The 23,172-nt window shown below is 44.2% G+C and overlaps 2 protein-coding genes across 2 annotated transcripts; both read left to right on the forward strand.

Annotated features, from left to right (window-relative positions):
* The first annotated feature begins 10,053 nt into the window (after positions 1-10,053).
* LOC122887775 (odorant receptor 131-2-like) lies at positions 10,054-11,972 on the forward strand. The gene has a single exon (XM_044221279.1). The coding sequence runs from the start codon at positions 10,205-10,207 to the stop codon at positions 11,201-11,203; it is 999 nt and encodes a 332-aa protein (XP_044077214.1). The 5' UTR covers positions 10,054-10,204; the 3' UTR covers positions 11,204-11,972.
* Positions 11,973-20,728: 8,756 nt separating this feature from the next.
* LOC122887772 (odorant receptor 131-2-like) lies at positions 20,729-22,305 on the forward strand. The gene has a single exon (XM_044221276.1). The coding sequence runs from the start codon at positions 21,084-21,086 to the stop codon at positions 22,080-22,082; it is 999 nt and encodes a 332-aa protein (XP_044077211.1). The 5' UTR covers positions 20,729-21,083; the 3' UTR covers positions 22,083-22,305.
* The last annotated feature ends 867 nt before the right edge of the window (positions 22,306-23,172 follow it).

Genomic DNA, 23,172 nt, shown 5'->3' on the forward strand with positions numbered 1-23,172 from the left:
GCTCTGTGTCAGTCGCATTACTTTACATGGTGTCAGAAGTCTGTCGGGAACAGATAATGAGCAAAGTATGGCATCATCACAGTTTGATCACCCTAAGATCGACTGGGATGCTCCAGATCTGTACCAAGAGTTCGAAAGATTTTGGAGCCACGCCACATTCGTTTTTGATGGCCCACTATCGGCAAACGGCGAAACAGCGTGCAGGCTGGCTGGGCACGTGGATCGGCGAGCACGGCAGAGAGATATACAAGATGCTGCAATGGGGCGAAGGTGAGAAAGATGACCCGTCTAAAGTCCTGGACAAGTTCGCCAACTATATAAGGCCAAGGAAAAATAAGAGAATAGCCAGACACCGCTTTAAACAAAGAAAACAAGGAGTCACGGAAGGTTTTGATCACTTTGTGAAGGATTTGAGACTCCTACTAATAGATTGTGAGTATGGCGATCCAGATGATATGTTGATCGATGTGATAATAGCGGGTGTCAAAGAAAAGCGTGTCCAAGAGAGACTGTTAGACAAAGGGGAACATTTGACGTTACCAAAAGCAATTGAAATCGCCCAGCAGTTTGAACTGTCACAGAAGCAAATTAAAATAGTCAGAGAAGAAGAATCTCAAGTGCAAGCAGTAAAGGTGAAAGAAAAATACCAAACTGCAAACAAGAAAACCTATCAAAAAAATCAAACAAAATCTGTGCAGAAAGAAATGCATGTAAACCGACCAAAAAACTGCCCAAGTTGCAGCAAGGACCCACAACATAAGTGGAATCAAGGAAAATGTTGAGCAAAAGGCTCTGTATGCTCATACTGTCATAAACCAAACCACTGGGTGGCAGTATGCCGCAAAAGATCAGTAAACGCAGTCAGTGTGCAGCTGCAATTAGAATCAGAAGATGAGGAGATGCTGAGCATAAATGTCACACAAACAGATGACCACAGTGATGACAAATGGACAACAGACATTGAAATTCTGTCTCAAAAAGTGCCATTCAGAATTGATACTGGTGCAAAATGTAACACATTGACTTTAAGTAGTTATCAGGCACTCCTGCACGATGGTGAGCTTAAGTGCTCTAATCGAGTGCTGAAGTCCTACTCTAACCACAAGTTGAAGCCTATAGCTGCAGTTGACATTCTGGCTAAATACAAGGACGCAGAGGTATTAACAGAATTTGAGATTGTGGACATTTCTCAAGAAAATGTGCTCAGTGGGGCATCAGCGGAAGCCTTAGGCTTAGTTTTGCGGCTTGATGCATTGCAGCCTACAAAGAAGGAAAATAAGACACATTCCAGTCACACAACAAAACAAAATGTGCCAGCTGGACTAGATGACTATCCAGAGCTGACTCGCACTACTGGAACTTTATCAGGCAAATACACAATTAAAATCGATTCTGATGCAAAAGGTGTAGTCCATCCTGTCCGCCGTCAACCAGCTGCACTGAAAAAGAAAATAATAGAGAAACTACATGAGATGGTTAGAGATGAACACATCGCAAAAGTCAGCCAACCCACCGAGTGGGTGAGTTCAATGGTAGCAGCTGTCCGTAATGGAAAGATAAGGATCTGCATTGACCCGAGCGATTTGAATAAGGTCATAAAAAGGGAACATTACCCGATGCGTACCATCGAAGAGGTAGTCTCGGCAATGCCTGGTGCTAATGTCTTCTTAGTCTTGGATGCAAAATCTGGCTTCCTGCAAATAGAACTAGATGAAGCATCATCATTTTTGACAACCTTTAACACGCCCATTGGCAGATTTAGGTGGCTCAGGCTTCCTTTTGGCCTGAAATGTGCACCGGAGATCTTCCAGCGTATTATGGATGAGATGCTTGAGGGCATCAGCAGAGCAATAAGTGTCATGGACGACATTCTCATCACAGCACCCTCAGTAAAGGAACATGATGAGATCCTCCGCAAAGTAATTCAGAGAGCAACAAGCTACAATCTGAGCCTCAATTTCGACAAATGCCACATCAAGCAATCTTCTGTGCCCTACATTGGACACCTGATAACATCAGATGGTCTGAAGGCAGACCCAGCGAAAATAGTGGCTGTCAAGTCCATGCCAACAGACAAGGATGGTGTTCGTCGCTTCCTAGGTTTCGTCACCTATCTGTCAAAATTCCTGCCAAATCTCAGTGAAGTTGACGCGCCTTTAAGACAGCTTCTGAAAGCAGAACATGGCAACCAGCACAACAACAGGCCTTTGTCAAACTCAAGGACCTGTGCACAAAGTCCCCTGTGTTACAATTCTTTGATCCGTCCAAGCCTGTAGAGATCTTCTGTGATGCCAGCAGCAACAGCCTCGGTGCTGTTTTACTACAGGACGGTCATCCAGTTGCTTTCTCGTCCAGGTCACTGACAGATACGGAAACGCGCTATGTGCAAATTGAGAAAGAGATGCTCTCAATAGTTCACGCGTGTGTCAAGTTCCACAATTACATTTTTGGAAACCATGTCACAGTGTACAATGACCACAAGCCTCTGGAAGATATTTTCAGAAAGCCGCTGTTTTCTACCCCCATGCGCATACAGAGAATGCGCCTCCGCCTGCAGTGGTATGATCTGACTGTTAAGTAGAGACGAGGAAAGGATATGGAACTGTCTGACACACTATCTAGAGCCCAGTTACCCGAAAACAAGCCAGAGATGGAAGGCTTCGAGTGTGTCTCCATGCTCGACTTTGTTTCAGTCAGTGAGCAGAAATATTCAGAGCTCCAGGACTGCACAAATAAGGAGCTCAGCTGTCTTCAACAAACAGTCCGACAAGGTTGGCCAGACCACAGGCGCGATGTGCCTAATGCAGTACAGCCATTTTGGGACTCACAAAGCCAACTTGTCATCACAGATGGTGTTATCTATAAAGGCCTCCATATCGTTGTACCCCCTTCCATGCAAGAACGTATACTGAAGCTTATACATCAGTCTCACTTAGGAATAGTGAAGAGCAAGCAGAGAGCTCGCAAAGTCCTGTACTGGCCAGGCATGAGTTCTGAAATCGAGCAGATGGTGAAGAACTGCAGCAAGTGTGCAGACTTTCAAAACCGGTTGCCGAGACAGCCACTCAAACCAACAGAAACACCCGATCTTCCTTTCGAAAAAGTAGCTTCTGACCTGTTTGAGTTTGAAGGGAACCACTATGTTCTACTGGTGGATTACTTCTCAAAATTCATTGAAGTGGATAAGCTGAAGGACTTACATTGTCGTGTTGTCATAGAAAAGCTCAAGGCCCAATTCAGCAGACATGGAATCCTCACTCTCCTTCGAACAGACAATGGTCCACAATATTCAGCGGATTAGTTTAAGGATTTCTGTCAAAGGTATGGAATCATTCACAAAACATCATCCACACATATGCCACACTCCAACAGTGAGGCAGAGCGTGCAGTCCAGACTGTTAAGAAACTTTGGTGTAAGGCACCAGACAAACACCTTGTACTGCTTGACTACAGAACAACGCCATTGGAGTCAGTAGGCCTTTCAACAGCTCAGCTGTTGATGGGCAGGCGTCCCCGCAACAACCTGCCTGCTGCCCGTCTGCTGCTCACACCAGCAGCGTACAACCCCCTCAGTTAAAGTTAAACAGCAACTAGACGAAAGCAAAAGCGTTCAGAAGTTTTACTACGACCGAAAGATGGCAAGCGGCCCTCGTGCTGCGCTGAAACCTGGAGATGAAGTAAGGATGCAACCACATCCTGGCAATCACAAATGGTCTCATGGAGTTGTTGTGAGATCACATTGTACCCCAAGATCTTATGTTGTTGACTGCAACATTCAGCATCTCCGCAACAGCACTGCAGCTGCCAACGAGTCCCGTCACAGATTCATTGATCAATGGACAGAGACATCTGAGACAGTGAGCAGTGAGGAGCCAAAGTCTGTGGATCATCGTAGTTCATCCCAAACATCACCCACAGAACTCGAGACTGCTAAGCAGATGTTGTCAACTGGGCAGTACACTACCAGACGAGGCGGAGTTGTGAAGCCTCCTAACAGGCTCTGCTTATAGTCAGGGAAAGGCGTGGTAAAGACGCCTTGTGGAAGTGATGTGCTAGCAACCTCTCCTTCCTAGTTACACATGTTTATGTTCAACGGTTCACTGTTAAGGATTGTGTAATTGATTAGGTTGCATCTGTGGTGTGCTAACATCTCTTTAATATTGGGTTATGCAAGTTTTATGAAAATTGCAGTGTTATAGAACAAATGCAGCAATGTTTGATACTTGTAGTAACCGTGTATGTATAAAAAGTGATTATCATGGTTTTTGTTTCATGCTTAGGAGGGGAGATGTAATGTATTGTTATTTTGACAATGGTTCTTTAAGTGTCACTCCGGCCTCTGTAGTCGATGCTATGACTCCTCCTACTTTGTCTATGCACTGCAGTTCCTAGTAAACCGAGCATGGCTCGTTACTGAAGCTCTGTGTCAGTCGCATTACTTTATAATTCCCAGCTAAACATTGACCCTTGCCCTAGTAAGTGTAAATTTCTCACAGAATATCTACAGCTAACAGCTTCCTAATTACAGCTGAGTGTTGAAACTCCAGCCGAAATGTCTTAAGCTGCAGATGCTAATGGCCAACAGATACTGGCTTCAAGAAAGCTCTGTACTTTAATAAACTGAAAAATCCTTTGAATTCTGTCTTGAAATACAAAGTTAATATATTTCTTCCCACCGAAAATTAAGGTGTTAATGGTTAATACGTATGTCCTTTTTTTCAAGTTTAGAGTCACTGTTCATTTGGGGTGTTTCCGTAATTGAAAGGTGCCTTTTGCTAAATCTTGAGTGTAAATGTTGTTGTGGCAATGTTGTTTTTCAGCTACTGAAAACACTCTGAGGTGTCACAAAGAGAAATCCCTCCCATCTGACCTAATCTCCTGATAACTCATTTAGACACATTAAATATTCAAACCTTCGTTAGATGGAGGCACATGATTCGCCGTGGCAACATGATTCGCTGTGGCGACCCCTGAAAGGGAACAGCCGAAAGGAAAAGAAGACTCATGAATGTTTTCAGTAAATATTGACATGATTAATGGTTCCCGTGGGTGTTTATCAGGAATCTTCGTGGAGAGGGGATGACGTGTACCTCTGTGAAAACAAATTTTGGCAAAGTTCAGCAAGACCAAAGTAAAGAGAAAAAACTTAACTTCAGTCTTCAATGTCTGAACCCTAAAACGTGTTAGTTCAAAACTGTGCTTACCTATTTCAAGCGACACTTGACAAGATTTTAATACAAAAATTATTGTGTCTTCTGAGTCTAAAGTTGGGCAGCAACAAAGAGGAACATCTCATCTCCTCTGCCTGTTAATTCTCCCTGTTTACCAACATGGTGCACAAATTCATAGTTAGCTATACTTTACACAGTAATATATATTACTTCATAGCATCTTAGCTAGCTAACATTAGATAGCTTCTCCATGGCCTTGCACATTCCATCCTCTTTGTTTTAAACACTGTACAACTCTTTTAATTTTAAAACAGATATATAACAGTAAATATTGAACATTACTATTAAATAAAATAATGCGATTTTATATTTATGATTCTTGACTTACTTTTTCTTTTCTCCTACTATATTTATTGTGACTGTTACGCACCAAAATTCCTTGTATGTGAAAACCTATTTGCCATTAAACTTTGGTCATGAGCTGTGGCCAGTAGGTGATTTGTTGGCAGGCGAGGAAGGCTCCCTTGTGCCTTGGTGCCTGGTGCTGGAATCTGGTGTTGATCGGCGAGCTGGCGGTTCTTGCCCGCTAACTGGAGAAGTGCTGCTCGGGTCTCCCTCCATATCTTACGGCAATGGCGGAGGTGGTGTTGTACTGAAGGAACCGCAAGCTCACTCTCTTGGGCTGGACATAGAGGAGGCTGGTACCCTAAAGATGACTCGAAAGGAGAGAGACCAGAAGCAGCACTGGTATGTGAGTTGTGTGCATACTCGACCCAGGGAAGTTGAGAGCTCCAGGAGGAAGGGTTGGTGGCTGCCACACAACGAAGGGCTGCTTCGAGGTCCTGGTTAGCCCTCTCAGTCTGGCTGTTGGACTGGGGATGGAACCCGGAGAAGAGGCTGATAGTTGCTCCCAGGGCTAGGCAGAATGCCTTCCAAACCTGAGATGAACTGAACTGAAACTTAGAGTCTCTGTGAGGGGACCAGCCTGTCGAGCCAACTTTGTGTCCAAAAAATTTCCCTCTGCTCCGGAGTCGACAAGGGCTGACAGGGGGAACGACACCCATTGGTGGTAGAGGGTGGCCGGGATGTGTAGTCTAGGCGGTCCCGGGTTACGGGGGTTGTCTTGGCTCACCAGCACCCCCAATGCGACTGGTGAGCCTACTCTTTTGGCCTCACAGGACACGCAACCAGAAAGTGGCCCCTGTGGCCATAGTACAGGCACTCCCCAGCCGCTCGTCTGCGAAGGTGCTCAGCTGGCGTAAGATGGGCTCGACCTAGTTGTATTGGTTCTGTCTCAGAGGTGGCCAAAGGCTGCGAGCGTGGCCCCTTGGTCAGGATTTGGCTCCTAGGTTTTGTGTGCGTAGGGGGAGCCGTGTTGCATGAAGGATGGGTGAGGGGACGGCTGGTGCACTCCTGACTCCTTGTCCATTCTAATTCATAGCGAAACCATAGCGTCCAGGCCGGTGGATTCATCCCGAGCTGCCTGCTCATCCTTCATTTGTTCGTTCAACCCCTTCATGAACACGCTGGCAAGAGCTTCCTCATTCCACCCGAGTCTGCAGCCAGTGTGCGGAACTCCATGGAATAATCTGGGTTCCCTGGCTGATCCATAATAGCCATCCTCCCGCGTTCCCACTGGCATCCGGATAATTGAACACATTCCTAATTTTTTCCAAAAATTCCGCCAAGGAAAGTGACGATAAGGGTTGGTTAGAATGCATTGCCTGCGCACAGGCTAACACTCTTCCCCTTAGTAATACCTCGATGTAATTCTTGGACTGGTCAGAAGAAAACATGACGGGCAGACTGGCAGAAGACCAGAGAGCATTGCAGCAGGAAACCCCGACATCTGGTGACATCTCTGGTGAAGGGGTCCGGGTCGGAAGTGTAGGAATCCCGGAGTGGTGATGGTGTCGACAGCGGATTAGCAGGAGTAGTCAGCGGAGATGGCGTCATCGGTACCGTAGACGAGAGCTGGGTGGTTAATCTGGAAACTCGGTGAGTTAGTTGCGTGATCTGGGTGACCATGGCCTGGTTGCTGTCGGAGAGAGCCCGGAGAATCTGCTTGTGTTGTCCAAGAAGAATCCCTTGGCTAATTAGCGCCTGATGGAATGGCGCTACTTCTGGGTTGGTGTCTGGGTCCATGTTGGCCAGATCGTTCTGTCGTACTGAACGATCAGAAAACCCAAAAATGCAGAACACAACGAAATCGTATGGTGGTAAAGTCACAGTCTCTTTATTTTAACTGCAAGCAATTACTGAGGATTGCACTTCTTCAGAGTGGTAGAACTGGCATAACCTTCTGTAGCCCCAGAGGACGTGGTAGGCCCGGTTCTGGAAGGGGCTGCAAAGATCCAGGAACGGAGACTGAGGAAGTGTGTTCTGGCCTGGCTTGTGTAAAGCGATGTTGTAGAACTGGTCAGGCAGCAGATCCGTGGAGTGGAGCCGGCTTGGCCCGAGAGACGGTTGGCTAATGAGGTGTAGCCGACAGAACCGTTGTATGGAGACGATCTGGTTCTGGTAGTGTGGTAGTGCCTGGTATTTATGGTGTGGAGACTGATGAGAGAGGAAGAGCACAATAGAGCACACAAGAACTCCACTCAAACAAGGCTGCAGGCCCCGATGGTGTTTGCCCCGCGGTTCTAAAAACCTGTGCCCCCCAGCTATGTGGAGTCCTTCAACATGTTTTCAACCTGAGTCTCAGTCTTTAAAGGGTCCCTGTTCTGTGGAAGACATCTTGCCTCGTTCCTGTGCCGAAGAAGCGCCATCCCAATGGCTCCAAGGACTACAGACCGGTGGCACTAACTTCCCACATAATGAAGACCCTGGAGAGACTAGTGCTGGAACAGCTGCGGCCCACGGTCAGACCCCTCCCGGACCCCCTTCAGTTCGCCTACCAGCCTCGGCTGGGAGTTGAGGACGCCATCATCTTCCTGGTGAACCGCATCTACACCCACCTGGACAAGCTGGCAAGCACGATGAGGATCATGTTTTTTGACTTCTCCAGTGCTTTCAACACCATCCGGCCAGCCCTGCTGGGTGAGGAGCTGGCAGCGATGCAGGTGGACGCCCCCCTCGTGTCCTGGATTGTTGACTACCCGACTGGCAGACCACAGCATGTGCATCTGCAGCCCTGTGTGTCGGAGAGCGTGGTCAGCAACACTGGGGCCCCTCAGGGGATTGTCCTCTCTCCCTTCCTCTTCACCATCTACACCACGGACTTCAGCCACCACACAGTGTCCTGCCACCTTCAGAAGTTTTCTGATGACTCTGCTTTGGTGGGATGTATCAGCGGTGGTGATGAGTCTGAGTACAGGGCTGTGGTGGGGAACTTTGTCTCATGGTGTGAGCAGAACCATCTGCAGCTCAATGCGACAAAGTCTAAGGAGCTGGTTGTAGATCTACGAAGGGCCAAGGCACCAGTGACCCCAGTTTCTATCCAGGGGGTCAGTGTGGATATCGTAGAGGACTACAAGTACCTGGGAGTACAAATGGACAATAAACTGGACTGGACTAAGAACACTCAAGCTCTTTACAGGAAGGGCCAGAGCCACCTCTATTTTCTGAGGAGGCTGAAGTCCTTCAACATCTGCCGGACAATGCTGAGGATGTTTTATGAGTCTATGGTGGCCAGTGCTATCTTGTATGCTGTTGCATGCTAGGGCAGCAGGTTGAGGGTAGCGAACTCTAACAGGCTCAACAAACTGATCCGTATGGCCAGTGACATTGTGGAGGTGGAGCTGGACTCTCTGGTGGTGGTGTCAGAGAGGAGGATGCTGGCCAAACTACATGCCATCTTGGACAGTGTCTCCCACCCACTCCATGATGTGCTGGTCAAAGATAGGGGTACCTTCAGCGAAAGACTCATCCCCCCAAAAAGCACCACAGTGCGCCACAGGAAGTCATTCCTGCCTGTGGCCATCAAACTCTTTAACTCCTCCCTCTAAGTGTCAGTCTGTATGACCCTAAATCATTAAACTGGACATTGGAGCATTAGCATCACTGCAATATTTGAAATAATTGTGCAATATTCTGTGTTAATACTGCTATGCAATATACTCTGTTTTCAGTTTAAAATTCCGTTTATTGATATTTATTCATACTTTTATTACTGCTGTGCAATATCCTCCGTCTCATAATCATCATAATAAGCTACACTTAACTTGACAGTACTCATTATTGCACTATTATTATACCGTACATAGTTATCAACCTCTAAATCCACTTTGGTACTTACACTTATTTTAGCTTTTATACTTATATCCACTTTGTATTTAATTTATCTTAGTGTATTATTATTTTCTGATTTGCTTAGTACTTCTATTCCTGTGTGCACTGACATGATAGTGAGTAGCTGTAACGAAAGAATTTCCCCTCGGATCAAAGTATGTTTGATTCTGATTCTGATTCAAGGTATTCCAGTACTTCAATTTTTAGTACTGCTATACCAGCTGCTATAACAAAACAAAAAATGATCTGTATCGGCTGTGTATCGGCCGATATGGCTCATAGACAATCAGCAACAGATCCTTTAAGTTTCCTATAGTGGTTTAAATAGTATGGTTGAAGAGAGGAGTGTCATTGTGGATCTGTTGTGGCAGGAAGGTTTGCACAGATATTTGGACTTCCTCTCTTCATCTCCAGAAAGTGGGCTGACAAGATGGAAACAGCGAGGAAACAAAAATAAGTAATACCAGCTTCCTCATTGGTCCTCAAAGTTGGGAAGAGGCTGTTCTCTTCCATTACTGATCTGCTGACACGTGATGGTGTCACATGATCTTGGTGTGTCGACAGAGATCATAAACAATATGTGAGGTTTGGGAAACCTTGCAGAACAGCTCTGCCTGCACATTAACGAGCATAACACCTATCCTGCTAACTTTCTATACAAAAAAGACGTATGTGGATGATTCTGGGTTTTGCTCTAAAGAGGACTGTTCACTGTTTTAGGAATACAAACTGGACAGGATTCATTGTGATTTTATCTAATTACATCAACAAGATTTTTTTCATGTCTAAAGTGTTGCTCTAAGATGTCGTACGCAAATCAATCTCTGTCCAACGTCACTGCTGAAAAGCAGTATCAGGGGTTACTGGAAAGAGTGTTATTTTCCACTCTGACTACAATGCCATGCTGTGTGTTTCTCTTCATTAATGGGACCCTGTTATTCACCTTGAGGAGTAAACCAGTGTTTTGTGAGACCTCCCGTTACATTCTTCTGTACAACCTTCTTTTTGCAGACACTCTACTGCTGCTACAGAGTCAGTTAATGTACCTACTAGCTGCTTGTAGAATAAGGATGACGTATACTGTGTGTGGTGCTCTCACCATGCTCTCCAAACTCACAACTGTGATCTCCCCTCTCACACTGGTGGTGATGTCTATGGAGAGATATGTCGCTGTGTGCTACCCACTGAGGCACGCTACCATCGTCACCATCAGAAACACAGCGGTGGCCATCATTGTGGTTTGGGCTTTTAGTTCACTAAATGTCCTCATTCGAGTTCTTTTGCTATTAATATTTCCATTTCAAAACCTGCAGAGCCTGGAGATGAAAGATTTTTGCTCTGACATAGCCATGTTTCTTGTTCCAACATCTGAGCATTATGACAAAGCCTATACTTGTTTTCTGTTTGTATCAGCTGGCGTGGCAGTCACTTCTTCCTATATTGGTGTGATGATAGCAGCCAGGTCGGCCTCCACAGACAAAGCTTCAGCCCGTAAGGCTCGTAACACACTGCTGCTGCATCTGTTGCAGCTGGGCCTCAGTCTCTCCTCAACTATGAACAACTCATTGCTCATAGCTATCTCAGAAATTGCATCGAGGGTAGTACTTGTGCGCATCCAGATTGTTTTTTATGTGTGTGTTTACCTCCTCCCCAGATGTTTGAGTGCTCTCATCTATGGTCTCAGAGACCAGACCATCAGACCCGTCCTTATGTACCATCTATGCTGTCAACTGAAACGCTCAGTAATCCCAGCCAAGGCTGAGAGGTCAAGCTTTGTCAAGTTTTCAGGGAGGCCTTCATAATTCACCATATCTGACTGTAGTGATTGATTGAGCAAGAAAGAAATTGAAAACACAGTTTCATAATTTTGAAAACAACATTATTCATTTATAAAAACAACAAATGTCAGTGTTGCTTGAAATTCACTGTAAGTCACTGAGGCTGCATTCATCTCTCTGAATAGATATATATCACTGTGTGTGGGAATCAATCTGAATTTATTAAAAATTTAATAATTCAATATAGCATAAGATCATTTAATTAAAAAAAGTAAAGCTTATTTGCTGCAACAAACAGATTTTTTACATTAAATACAATTGAGAAAAACAAACAACAACAAAAAACAAGCATTTATATTGTCAAAGACAACACAAAACTCTCTAGAGCTTATTTCCATCATGATCAACCTGTTAGGATGAACACATCACTTTACTGCCTTTGAACTGGCAGAGACAAGGGGAAAATACCACATACCACATAAAGGTTGAGTGGAAAAGCATGACCAACTGCTAGATCACGCATGTGTATCTGCCAGCATTTCCTCTCTACGTTCCTGATAGATTGCGCCAAAGGTGGTGGACACAATACTGTGAACACCTGTGTAAAATAATGCACTCCAAATAAAAAACTCTGAAATAAATCTTTTGTGACACTTCATAAATTTAGCTGAGACTGTGTCAGAGAGGGGTTTCTTCAGCCAATGTTTGCGTTGGTGTTGTGGTGCATTTCAATTTCCAGTGAATATCAATCTTTCACCATTCTCTCAAAAAATAAAAGTCAACTACATCTGATTAATGAAACGTGTTCAGACAACAGATTTGTTGTTACCCACATGAAAATCTTTGTAAATCAGGATTGTTCTTAAACGGGATGCACATTTCATGCAATCACTCAATAGCATGAGCAAATTTTCAAATAATCCAGTATAAGGGCAGCAATCCTTGGTGTCATGTGCAAACTATCTACCAGAACAACAGTAAAGTGCAGTGCAAGATATAAATAAATAGTCAAAAGTTAAAAAAGTAGTGGCAAAAAAGTATTAAGTCTGAACTGAGAGTTGGAGCAGACCTCAAGTTTTCTGGGAGTTTGTTGCAGATATGTAGTCTCTCCTGGTCTTAGTGAGGACTCTAGCTCCTGTCTCAATTTCAGAACCCAAAATAAGTGGTGCACAGAGGTTTTGCCAAACAAAAACTCCCCTCTTTGGCTTGTTTGTTTCTTTAATGTACTCTAAATTCGCACCACTGATCTTGTGTTTCTGGATTAGAGTGGTGAGACTTATGCCTGCTGTCATCTTGTAAGTCAATATGCAACATTATGACTTATTACACAATATGTGTCATCATGTCCCTACAATCTCTCATATCATCTTTGTTGATTTTGTTTTGTCACAAAAGTGCACCACTTCTCGTGCATGCAAAGGCTGCTGTGTTTTCTAATGTAGGTAGACACAGTTTACCACAATTTACTCTTGCACCAAGCACGACTGAGAAAATGCTTCACCTAACTGAAAGTGAGAAGGCGAATATACAGAAGATTTAAATAAGCTGCTAATTGTGTGTCAGAGTCCCTCATAGTAATAAATAAACACAAACTTAAAAATACAGTGTTTATTGTGTCATTGAGATTAGAACTTTTGTATCATTGTTTTTATATTTGATTTTCACTCTAAGTTCAAAATGAAAATTGGTAAATGCACACTTTCATGAAAAATAAAATAATGATTCTCAGCTAAACATTGACTCCTGCCCTAGTAACTGTAATCTTCTCACAGAATATCTACAGCTAACAGCTTCCTAATACAACTGAGTGTTGAAACTCCAGCCGAAATGTCTTAAGCTGCAGATGCTAATGGCCAACAGATACTGGCTTCAAGAAAGCTCTGTACTTTAGTAAACTGAAAAATCCTTTGAATTCTGTCTTGAAATACAAAAATTAAGGTGTCAATAGTTAATAAGTATGTCCTTTTTTTCAAATTTAGCCACTGTTCGTTTTGGGGCATTTCTGTAATTGAAAGGTGCCTTTTGCTAAATGTTGAGTGTAAATGTTGTTGTGGCAATGTTGTTTTTCAGCTGCTGAAAACACTCTGAGGTGTCACAAAGAGAAATCCCTCCCATCTGACCTAATCTCCTGATAACTCATTTAGACACATTAAATATTCAAACCTTACTCATGAATGTTTTCAGTAAATATTGACATGATTAATGGTTCCCGTGGGTGTTTATCAGGAATCTTCATGGAGAGGGGACAACATGTACCTCTGTGAAAACAAATTTTGGCAAAGTTCAGCAAGTCCAAAGTAAAGAGAAAAAACTTAACTTCAGTCTTCAATGTCTGAACCCTAAAACGTGTTAGTTCAAAACTGTGCTTACCTATTTCAAGCGACACTTGACAAGATTTTAATACAAAGATTAGTGTGTCTTCTGAGTCTAAAGTTGGGCAGCAACAAAGAGGAACATCTCATCTCCACTGCCTGTTAATTCTCCCTGTTTACCAACATGGTGCATAGCTTCATAGTTAGGTATACTTTACACAGTAATATATATATTACATCATAGCATCTTAGCTAGCTAACATTAGATAGCTCCTCCATGGCCTTGCACATTCCATCCTCTTTGTTTTAAACACTGTACAACTCTTTTAATTTTAAAACAGATATATAACAGTAAATCTTGTAAATTTCGCTTTAAATACAATAATGCAATTTTATATTTATGATTCTTGACTTACTTTTTCTTTTCTCCTACTATGTTTGAGTTTGGCTAGGGCTGCGTCTGCTTCAGTGTTCCAGGAGAAGGGGATCTTGGAAGAGGTGAGTTTAGTAAGAGGAGCTGCCACATGACTGTAATACCAGATGCACCTGCTGCTTGCGATTAGCAGACATCGGCCACTCCAACACAGCATTAGTTTTGGCCGGATCTGTCCTCATCTGTCTACTCTCAAGGATGTAACTGAGGAAGCTCAGTGAACTGGTGTGAAATTCGCATTTCTCTGCCTTGACGAATAGTTTGTTCTCCAGGAGCCGTTGGAGAACCTGATGGACATGGGCAATGTAACTGGCTCTGTCCCGTCAGAAGATGAGGATATCGTCTAAGTAGATGGAGACAAAGCGATTCAAAAAGTCTCTCAGTACGTCATTGACCAGTGCCTGGAAACAGCTGGATCGTTACTTAGTCCAAACAGCATAACTAGATACTCAAAATGATCCAAAGGGGTGTTAAAGGCAGTCTTCCATTCGTCCCCCTCCCGTCTCCGTACCAAGTGATGGGCGTTCCGGAGATCTAGCTTTGTGAATATAGTGGCACCGTGAAGGTGTTCGAAAGCGAGTTAATGAGTGGCAGTGTTATTTATTTTTGATGGTGATTTGGTTGAGGCCTCTGTAGTCAATGCACGGGCGTAGTGTCTTGTCTTGTCTTTCCTCGCCACAAAGAAGAAGCCAGCCCCTGCTGGCAAGGAGGATGCATGAATGAGGCCTGCATGTAATGAGTCTTTGATGTAGCTCTCCATAACTTCCCTCTCGGGTCGGGACAGGTTGTAAAGGTGGTTATATGGAAGAGGAGCTCCAAGGGATAAGGTCAATGGCGCAATCATAAGGGCGGTGCGGTGGTAGAAAGTAAGTCACGATATTCTTCGGGTATCAGAATTAGATCTGGGGGTTCCGGGTTGAGTGGTGGTGTACTGACCTCTGGTGAGGACCGAGCAGATTGCAAGCAGGTGAGAGACAATAGGAGGTCCAACTCAATTCTCCCATTAGTCCAGTCAATGTGCAGAATTTGTTGACGTAGCCAGGGGAAGCCCAGAACTAGTGGTGAGTTGGGAGACGAGATGAGTTGCGAGTGTGGCCCCATGGTCAGGATTTGGCTCCCAGGTCTCACGTATGCGGTTGTCCATTCTAATGCATAGCGAAACCATAGCGTCCAGGCCGGTGGGTTCATCCCGAGCTGCCAGCTCATCCTTCATTTGTTCGTTCAACCCCTTCACGAACATGCTGACAAGAGCTTCCTCATTTCACCCCGAGTCTGCAGCCAGTGTGCAGAACTCCACGGAATAATCCGCCACACTTCAGCTTCCCTGGCTGATCCGTACTAGCCGTCCTCCTGCGTTCCCACTGGCATCCGGATGATCGAACACATTCCTAATTTTTTCCAAAAATTCCGTCATGTAAAGTGACGATAAGGGTTGGCTACAATGCCTTACCACCGCCCAGGCTGGGCCCGAGAGGCATTTGGCTCGTAAGGTGTAGCTGACAGAACCGGAGAGGCAGCAGGTTGGAGTAGCGTGGCAGATGGGACATGCAAACAGGCTTGTAGTGATCCGGGAGGAGACTGTGGCTGAGATCACCGGCGTAGTGTAGCTCTGAGGCAGAAGCAGACAAAAGTCACAAAACGAGACAAACTAGAAACTACTACAACATTTATTTAACTTGGTCGAGGTAGGAGCCTTTACGGAGATTTTGTAAAAGTGTACGGAGACAATCTGGCACTGGTAGTGTGGTAGAGCCTGGTATTTATGCTGTGGAGACTGATGATTAATTGGCGTCAGGTGTGCTGGTGATCAGCAGTAGGCGGGAGACCAATGAGCCAGACCAGAAGACACACACACACACTGAACCCGGCCTCTGTCATGTATATTGTGAGGTAGGCTACACAGGGAGCGTAGAGAGCAGTGGAAACAGAGCTTTTAATCAGGAATGGACAGACTCAGGAAGTTCAATCTTTCCACAAACAGTTCAAAACCAGTAGGCTATGTCTCATGTTACGAGACTGTGGCAATGCACTACGAGACAAAGCAGAGCATTTTTTGAGCAGGTTAACAAGGGGGACGGGTTTTGGTCATTTTGCTAACATATCATCCCCCCTCAAATCGCCTACTGGCTGTGGTAGTGACTGAACGACAGATCACAAATACACGTGGCTGACATGAATTTCCTTCACAGGGTGAGGAGCTCAGACATCTGGAAGGGCTTCTGAGTAGAACCACTGCTCCTTTGTGTAGAAAGGAGACACTTGAGGTGGTTCAGCATGTGATTTGCATGCCTCCTCGATTAATGTAGCAGCAAACAACTTTGCTATGTAAAGATATAGAGGAGTAATGACGTGTTGTCATTGCAGCCTCTCTGTGCTTTATTTTGGTAGCCAGTCCGACGTTAGTGCAGTTCCCTAACTGATGAATGGGCGAGGTTGCTAATTGTCAAAACGCGCCTAAGGCATGTTAGTGCAAGTGATTCCCTCCCTGTGAAACTGTTGGCTGTGAGGAGAGCAATATAACGGCTGCTTCTTTTCTCATCTAACTTTGTGAATTAAGGATTCATTTATAACCAGAGTGTTTGTTATGGTACACAGATTCTGGACCCAAAAGCACAACTGACAGAGTTGAAGTGGTTAGTTGTGGTTTATTGCAAAAACAAATAGTAACCAGGTCTGTGGAAGGAACAAACACGTTTTGGTGAGTTTTATTTTGTTTCTGTCCACTTTTAATGAGCTGTGTTTTACTATGATCTGCGAGGTGAAATTACTGTTTTTGTCAATAGAGTCTGGTGTGCCGTAGTGCACATTTGTTTTGGTCTGAGATGCTGGTGCTGTAGTATGACATTTCGTGGCAGTGAATGTCGCTTACTAGGGATGCACAGATCGATCTGATATTCAGTAAAATATGCGATCGGGATTAATGCTCTTAAGTTGCCGCTCTTGAAAACTGAGGACGCATATTTGTTTACTAGCGGTTCTTGACCTCTCCGATATGACAACTGCACAGATGCATAGCGGTGACATACAGCATGCTCCCTTCCAGTCAAGATGGTGGCGAAGATAACAAACTGTGATTTATTCATCTCGTATGGTCTAACTGTAGTGGATCATATCATAAAGTTAATCTGCAGATGCAGATGTTTTCAGCCTCGCAGTTGTTGATGGCTTGCTGCCGGTTAGGATGAGTGAGGAGTCAGCAGTCGGTATAAAACAGAGCAGTCAAAAGCCAGTCGCTATAAAGATCAATTTCCAGCCATGCTGGATTAAATTTACACTTCCCTGGCATATTTAGTGTTCATAACGGGCTCATCATGTCGTAAGGCGAGGTGCTATATGGAGGTATGTGGACCCAAAAGCAGATGACAAGGAAGCAGTCTCAGGGTGAAGTAGCCGGATGACTACCGAGTTTATTGTGGGGTGGAATGCAGGCATGTACAGGCAGAGGTGAAAGCAGGGGAGTGAGTCCAAGGTGGAAAACACAGTTCACAAAGGAGCAGCCAAAATCCAAAACCACAAATCCAAAATCACAAATCCAAAAAAGGTCCACGGGAGAACAAAGAATCCAATACAACCTTACAGTCAAGGCTTGACAGGAACAACACCATGTGTACAACGATGATCCGACACAGAACAAAGAAAAGACCAAGACTAAATACCCTAGGGGAGGTGAGATAACAAGACACAGGTGCCAACAATCAAGGGAGGACCAATAATTAAAACTGGAGGGAAAACACAGACAGGAAGTAAAAACACAAGACACACAAGGGAAGAAGAATACTACCAAAATAAAACAGGAAGTGAGAACACCTAAATTACCACACATCAAGGCGAAGAAGAAAGGAGGGGGAGAGCCGGTGACGGTTCAGAATTTGAAAAATTAAAAAGCTGATCAATTTCTGATTCTGAGCAATTTGATTATAATTGTTGTAGTTTAGGTGTTGTCACTTCCTGTTTTATTTTGTAGTGTGTTCCTTCCCTGGTCTATCTTGTGGTTTTTACTTCTTGTCTTTGTTTTCCCTCCAGTTTTGATTGTTAGTCCTTCCTTGATTGTTTGCACCTGTGTCTCGTTGTCTCACCTCCCCTAGGGTATTTAGTCTGGGTCTCTTCTTTGTTCAATGTTGGATCATCGTGGTACACATGGTGTTGTTCCTGCAGAGTGATTCTTACCGTGAGTTTTGTTCCCGTCTTGTGAGTGTTCCGGACTTTTGTGAGTGTCACCATTTGGCGCTCCTTTTGTTGTACCTGGTTCCTGTGCCCAGTTCCCCAGCATTCTTACCGTGAGTTTGTATTGGATTCTTTGTTCTCCCTTGGACCTTGGCTGGATCCTGGTGTTTTGTATTTTGCTTGCTCCCTTGAACTGTTTGCCACCTTGGACTCACTCCCCTGCTTCCACCACTGCCAGCCGTTAACCTATCTGCCTTTTGTCTGTTCATTACCTGTCTGCCTACCGGTCTGCCTGTACTTGCCTGCATACCACCACCCAATAAACACTGTAGTCATCCAGCTACTTCACCCTGATACCGCTTCCTGTTCATCTGCTTTTGGGTCCACATACCCCTACACAGCAAATACGACAATAATGACTTGATGAACAAAACTTTGGTCAAAATATAAGACAGCCTTATGTAGTTCATTAGAATTTCAAGGACTTTTTAAGCGCAAGGGGCTATTTTCCTATTTTTGTAACCTCTGCTGTGTGCCTGACTACTAACAAGGTGAGAGGACAGCTGATGAAATTCCACTCAAACAAGGCTGCAGGACCTGATGGCGTTTGCCCCGGAGTGCTAAAAGCTGTGCCCCCCAGCTATGTGGAGTCCTTCAACATGTTTTCAACCGGAGTATGAGTCTTCAAAGGGTCCCTGTTCTGTGGAAGACTTGTTTCTGTGCCGAAGACTATGCGTCCCAGTGGTTTCAAGGACTACAGACTGGTGGCACTGACCTCCCACATAATGAAGACCCTGGAGAGACTGGTGCTGGAACAGCTGCAGCCCATGGTCAGACCCCTCCTTGACCCTCTTCAGTTTGCCTACCAGCCCCGGCTGGGAGTTGAGAATGCCATCATCTTCCTGCTGAACCGCATCTACAGTCACCTGGACAAACCGGCAAGCACAGTGAGGATCATGTTTTTTGACTTCTCTAGTGCTTTCAACACCATCCGGCCAGCCCTGCTGGGGGAGAAGCTGGCAGCGATGCAGGTGGATGCCCCCCTTGTGTCCTGGATTGTGGACTACCTGACTGGCAGACCACAGCATGTGCGTCTGCAGCACTGTGTGTCGGAGAGCGTGGTCAGCAACACTGGGGCCCCTCAGGCGACTGTCCTCTCTACCTTCCTCTTCACCATCTACACCACGGACTTCAGCCACCACACAGAGTCCTGCCACCTTCAGAAGTTGTCTGATGACTCTGCTGTAGTGGGATGTATCTGCGAGGTGATGAGTTGGAGTACAGAGCTGTGGTGGGGAACTTTGTCTCATGGTGTGAGCAGAACCATCTGCAGCTCAATGCAACAAAGTCTAAGGAGCTGGTTGTAGACCTACGAAGGGCCAAGGCACCAGTGACCCCAGTTTCTATCCAGGGGGTCAGTGTGGACATTGTAGAGGACTACAAGTACCTGGGAGTACATATGGACAATAAACTGGACTGGACTAAGAACACTCAAGCTCTTTACAGGAAGGGCCAGAGCCGCCTCTGTTTCCTGAGGAGGCTGAGGTCCTTCAACATCTGCCGGACAATGCTGAGGATGTTTTATGAGTCTATGGTGGCCAGTGCTATCTTGTATGCTGTTGCATGCTAGGGCAGCAGGTTGAGGGTAGCGAACTACCTACCCTTTAACAGGCTCAACAAACTGATCCGTAAGGCCAGTGACATTGTGGAGGTGGAGCTGGACTCTCTGGCGTTGGTGTCAGAGGAGGATGCTGGCCAAACTACATGCCATCTTGGACAGTGTCTCCCACCCACTCCATGATGTGCTGGTCAAACATAGGGGTACCTTCAGCGAAAGACTCATCCCCCCCAAAAAGCACCACAGAGCGCCACAGGAAGTCATTCCTGCCTGTGGCCATCAAACTCTTTAACTCCTCCCTCTAAGTGTCAGTCTATATGACCCTAAGTCATTAAACTGGACATTGGAGCATTAGCATCACTGCCATACTTGAAATAATTGTGCAATATTCTGTGTTAATACTGCTATGCAATATACTGTTTTCAGTTTAAAATTCCGTTTATTGATATTTATTCATACTTCTATTACTGCTGTGCAATATCCATCGTCTCATAATCATCTTAATAAGCTACACTTAACTTGACAGTACTCATTATTGCACTATTATTATACCATACATACTTATCAACCTCTAAATCCACTTTGGTACTTACACTTATTTTAGCTTTTATACTTATATCCACTTTGTACTTAATCTTAGTGTATTATTATTTTCTGATTTGCTTAGTACTTCTATTCCTGTGTGCCCTGACATGATAGTGAGTAGCTGTAACGAAAGAATTTCCCCTCGGATCAAAGTATGTTTGATTCTGATTCTGATTCAAGGTATTCCAGTACTTAAATTTTTAATACTGCTATACCAGCTGCTATAACAAAACAAAAAATGATCTGTATCGGCTGTGTATCGGCCGATATGGCTCATAGACGATCGGCAACAGGTCCGTTAAGTTTCCTATAGTTGTAGAAACAGTGTGGTTGGAGAGTGTGTCATTGTGTTGTGGCAGGAAGGTTTGCACAGATATTTGGACTTCCTCTCTTCATCTCCAGAAAGTGGGCTGACAAGATAGAAACAGCAAGGAAACAAAAATAAGTAATACCAGCTTCCTCATTGGTCTTCAAAGTTGGGAAGAGACTGTTCTCTTCCATTACTGATCTGCTGACACGTGATGGTGTCACATGAACTTGGTGTGTCGACAGAGATCATAAACAATATGTGAGGTTTGGGAAACCCTGCAGAACAGCTCTGCCTGCACATTAACGAGCATAACACCTATCCTGCTAACTTTCTATACAAAAAAAGATGTATGGGGTTAATTCTGGGTTTTTCTCTAAAGAGGACTGTTCACTGTTTTAGGAATACAAACTGGACAGGATTCAGTGTGATTTTATTCAATTACATCAACAAGATTTTTTTCATGTCTTAAGTGTTGCTCTAAGATGTCAGCTACAAATCAGTCTAAGACCAACATCACTGTTGGACAGCAGTATGTGGGGTTACTGGAAAGAGTGTTAGTTTCCACTCTGACTACAATGCCATGCTGTGTGTTTCTCTTCATTAATGGGACCCTGTTATTCACCTTGAGGAGTAAACCAGTGTTTTGTGAGACCTCCCGTTACATTCTTCTGTACAACCTTCTTTTTGCAGACACTCTACTGTTGGCACAGAGCCAGTTAATGTACATACTATCTGCTTGTAGAATAAGGGTGACGTATCCTGTGTGTGGTGCTCTCACCATGCTCTCCAAACTCACAACTGTGATCTCCCCTCTCACACTGGTGGTGATGTCTATGGAGAGATATGTCGCTGTGTGCTACCCACTGAGGCACGCTACCATCGTCACCATCAGAAACACAGCAGTGGCCATCATTGTGGTTTGGGCTTTTAGTTCACTAAATGTCCTCATTCGAGTTCTTTTGCTATTAATATTTCCATTTCAAAACCTGCAGAGCCTGGAGATGAAAGATCTTTGCTCTGACATAGCCATGTTTCTTGTTCCAATATCTGAGCATTATGACAAAGCCTATACTTGTTTTCTGTTTGTATCAGCTGGTGTGGCAGTCACTTCTTCCTATATTGGTGTGATGATAGCAGCCAGGTCGGCCTCCACAGACAAAGCTTCAGCCCGTAAGGCTCGTAACACACTGTTGCTGCATCTGGTGCAGCTGGGCCTCAGTCTCTCCTCAACTATGAATAGCCCATTGCTCACAGCTATCTCAGAAATTGCATCGAGGGTAGTACTTGTGCGCATCCAGATTGTTTTTTATGTGTGTGTTTTTCTCCTCCCCAGATGTTTGAGTGCTCTCATCTATGGTCTCAGAGACCAGACCATCAGACCCGTCCTTATGTACCATCTATGCTGTCAACTGAAACGCTCAGTCGTCCCAGCCAAGGCTGAGAGGTCAAGCTTTGTCAAGTTTTCAGGGAGGCCTTCATAATTCACCATATCTGATTGTAGTGATTGATTGAGCAAGAAAGAAACTGAAAACACTGATTCATAGTTTTGAGAACAACATTGTTCATTTGTAAAAACAACAAATGTCAGTGTTAATTGAAATTCACTGGAAGTCACTGAGGCTGCATTCATCTCTCTGAATAGATATACTGTATATCACTGTGTGTGGGAATCAATCTGAATTTATTAAAATTTTAATAATTCATTATGGCATGAGAGCATTTCATTAAAGAAATTAAAGCTTATTTGCTGCAACAAACAGATTCATCTTTCAATTTACATTAAATACAATTGAGAAAAAAACAAAACAAAATACAAGCATTCATATTGTCAAAGACAACACAAAACTCTCTAGAGCTTATTTCCATTATGATCAACCTGTTAGGATGAACACATCACTTTACTGCCTTTGAACTGGCAGAGACAAGGGGAAAATACCACATACCACATAAAGGTTGAGTGGAAAAGCATGACCAACTGCTAGATCACGCATGTGTATCTGCCAGCATTTCCTCTCTACGTTCCTGATAGATTGCGCCAAAGGTGGTGGACACAATACTGTGAACACCTGTGTAAAATAATGCACTCCAAATAAAAAACTCTGAAATAAATCTTTTGTGACACTTCATAAATTTAGCTGAGACTGTGTCAGAGAGGGGTTTCTTCAGCCAATGTTTGCGTTGGTGTTGTGGTGCATTTCAATTTCTAGTGAATATCAATCTTTCACCATTCTCTCACACACAGTGGCTGCCATCTTTAATGCCAGTGAATTTGGATCTATTTCAGCACATTACAATGGGTCTCCACTACCAATGTTTTTGTATATCTTTTCTTAACTTTGTTTAAATGGAGGGAAAAATAAAGTCAACTACATCTGATTCATGAAACGTGTTCAGACAACAGATTTGTTGTTACCCACATGAAAATCTTTGTAAATCAGGATTGTTCTTAAACGGGATGCACATTTCATGCAATCACTCAATATGACCAAATTTTCAAATAATCCAGTATAAGGGCAGCAATCCTTGGTGTCATGTGTAAACTATCTACCAGAACAACAGTAAAGTGCAGTG

Source organism: Siniperca chuatsi, linkage group LG14 (assembly GCF_020085105.1).
Source record: "Siniperca chuatsi isolate FFG_IHB_CAS linkage group LG14, ASM2008510v1, whole genome shotgun sequence".
Lineage (NCBI taxonomy): Eukaryota > Metazoa > Chordata > Actinopteri > Centrarchiformes > Sinipercidae > Siniperca > Siniperca chuatsi.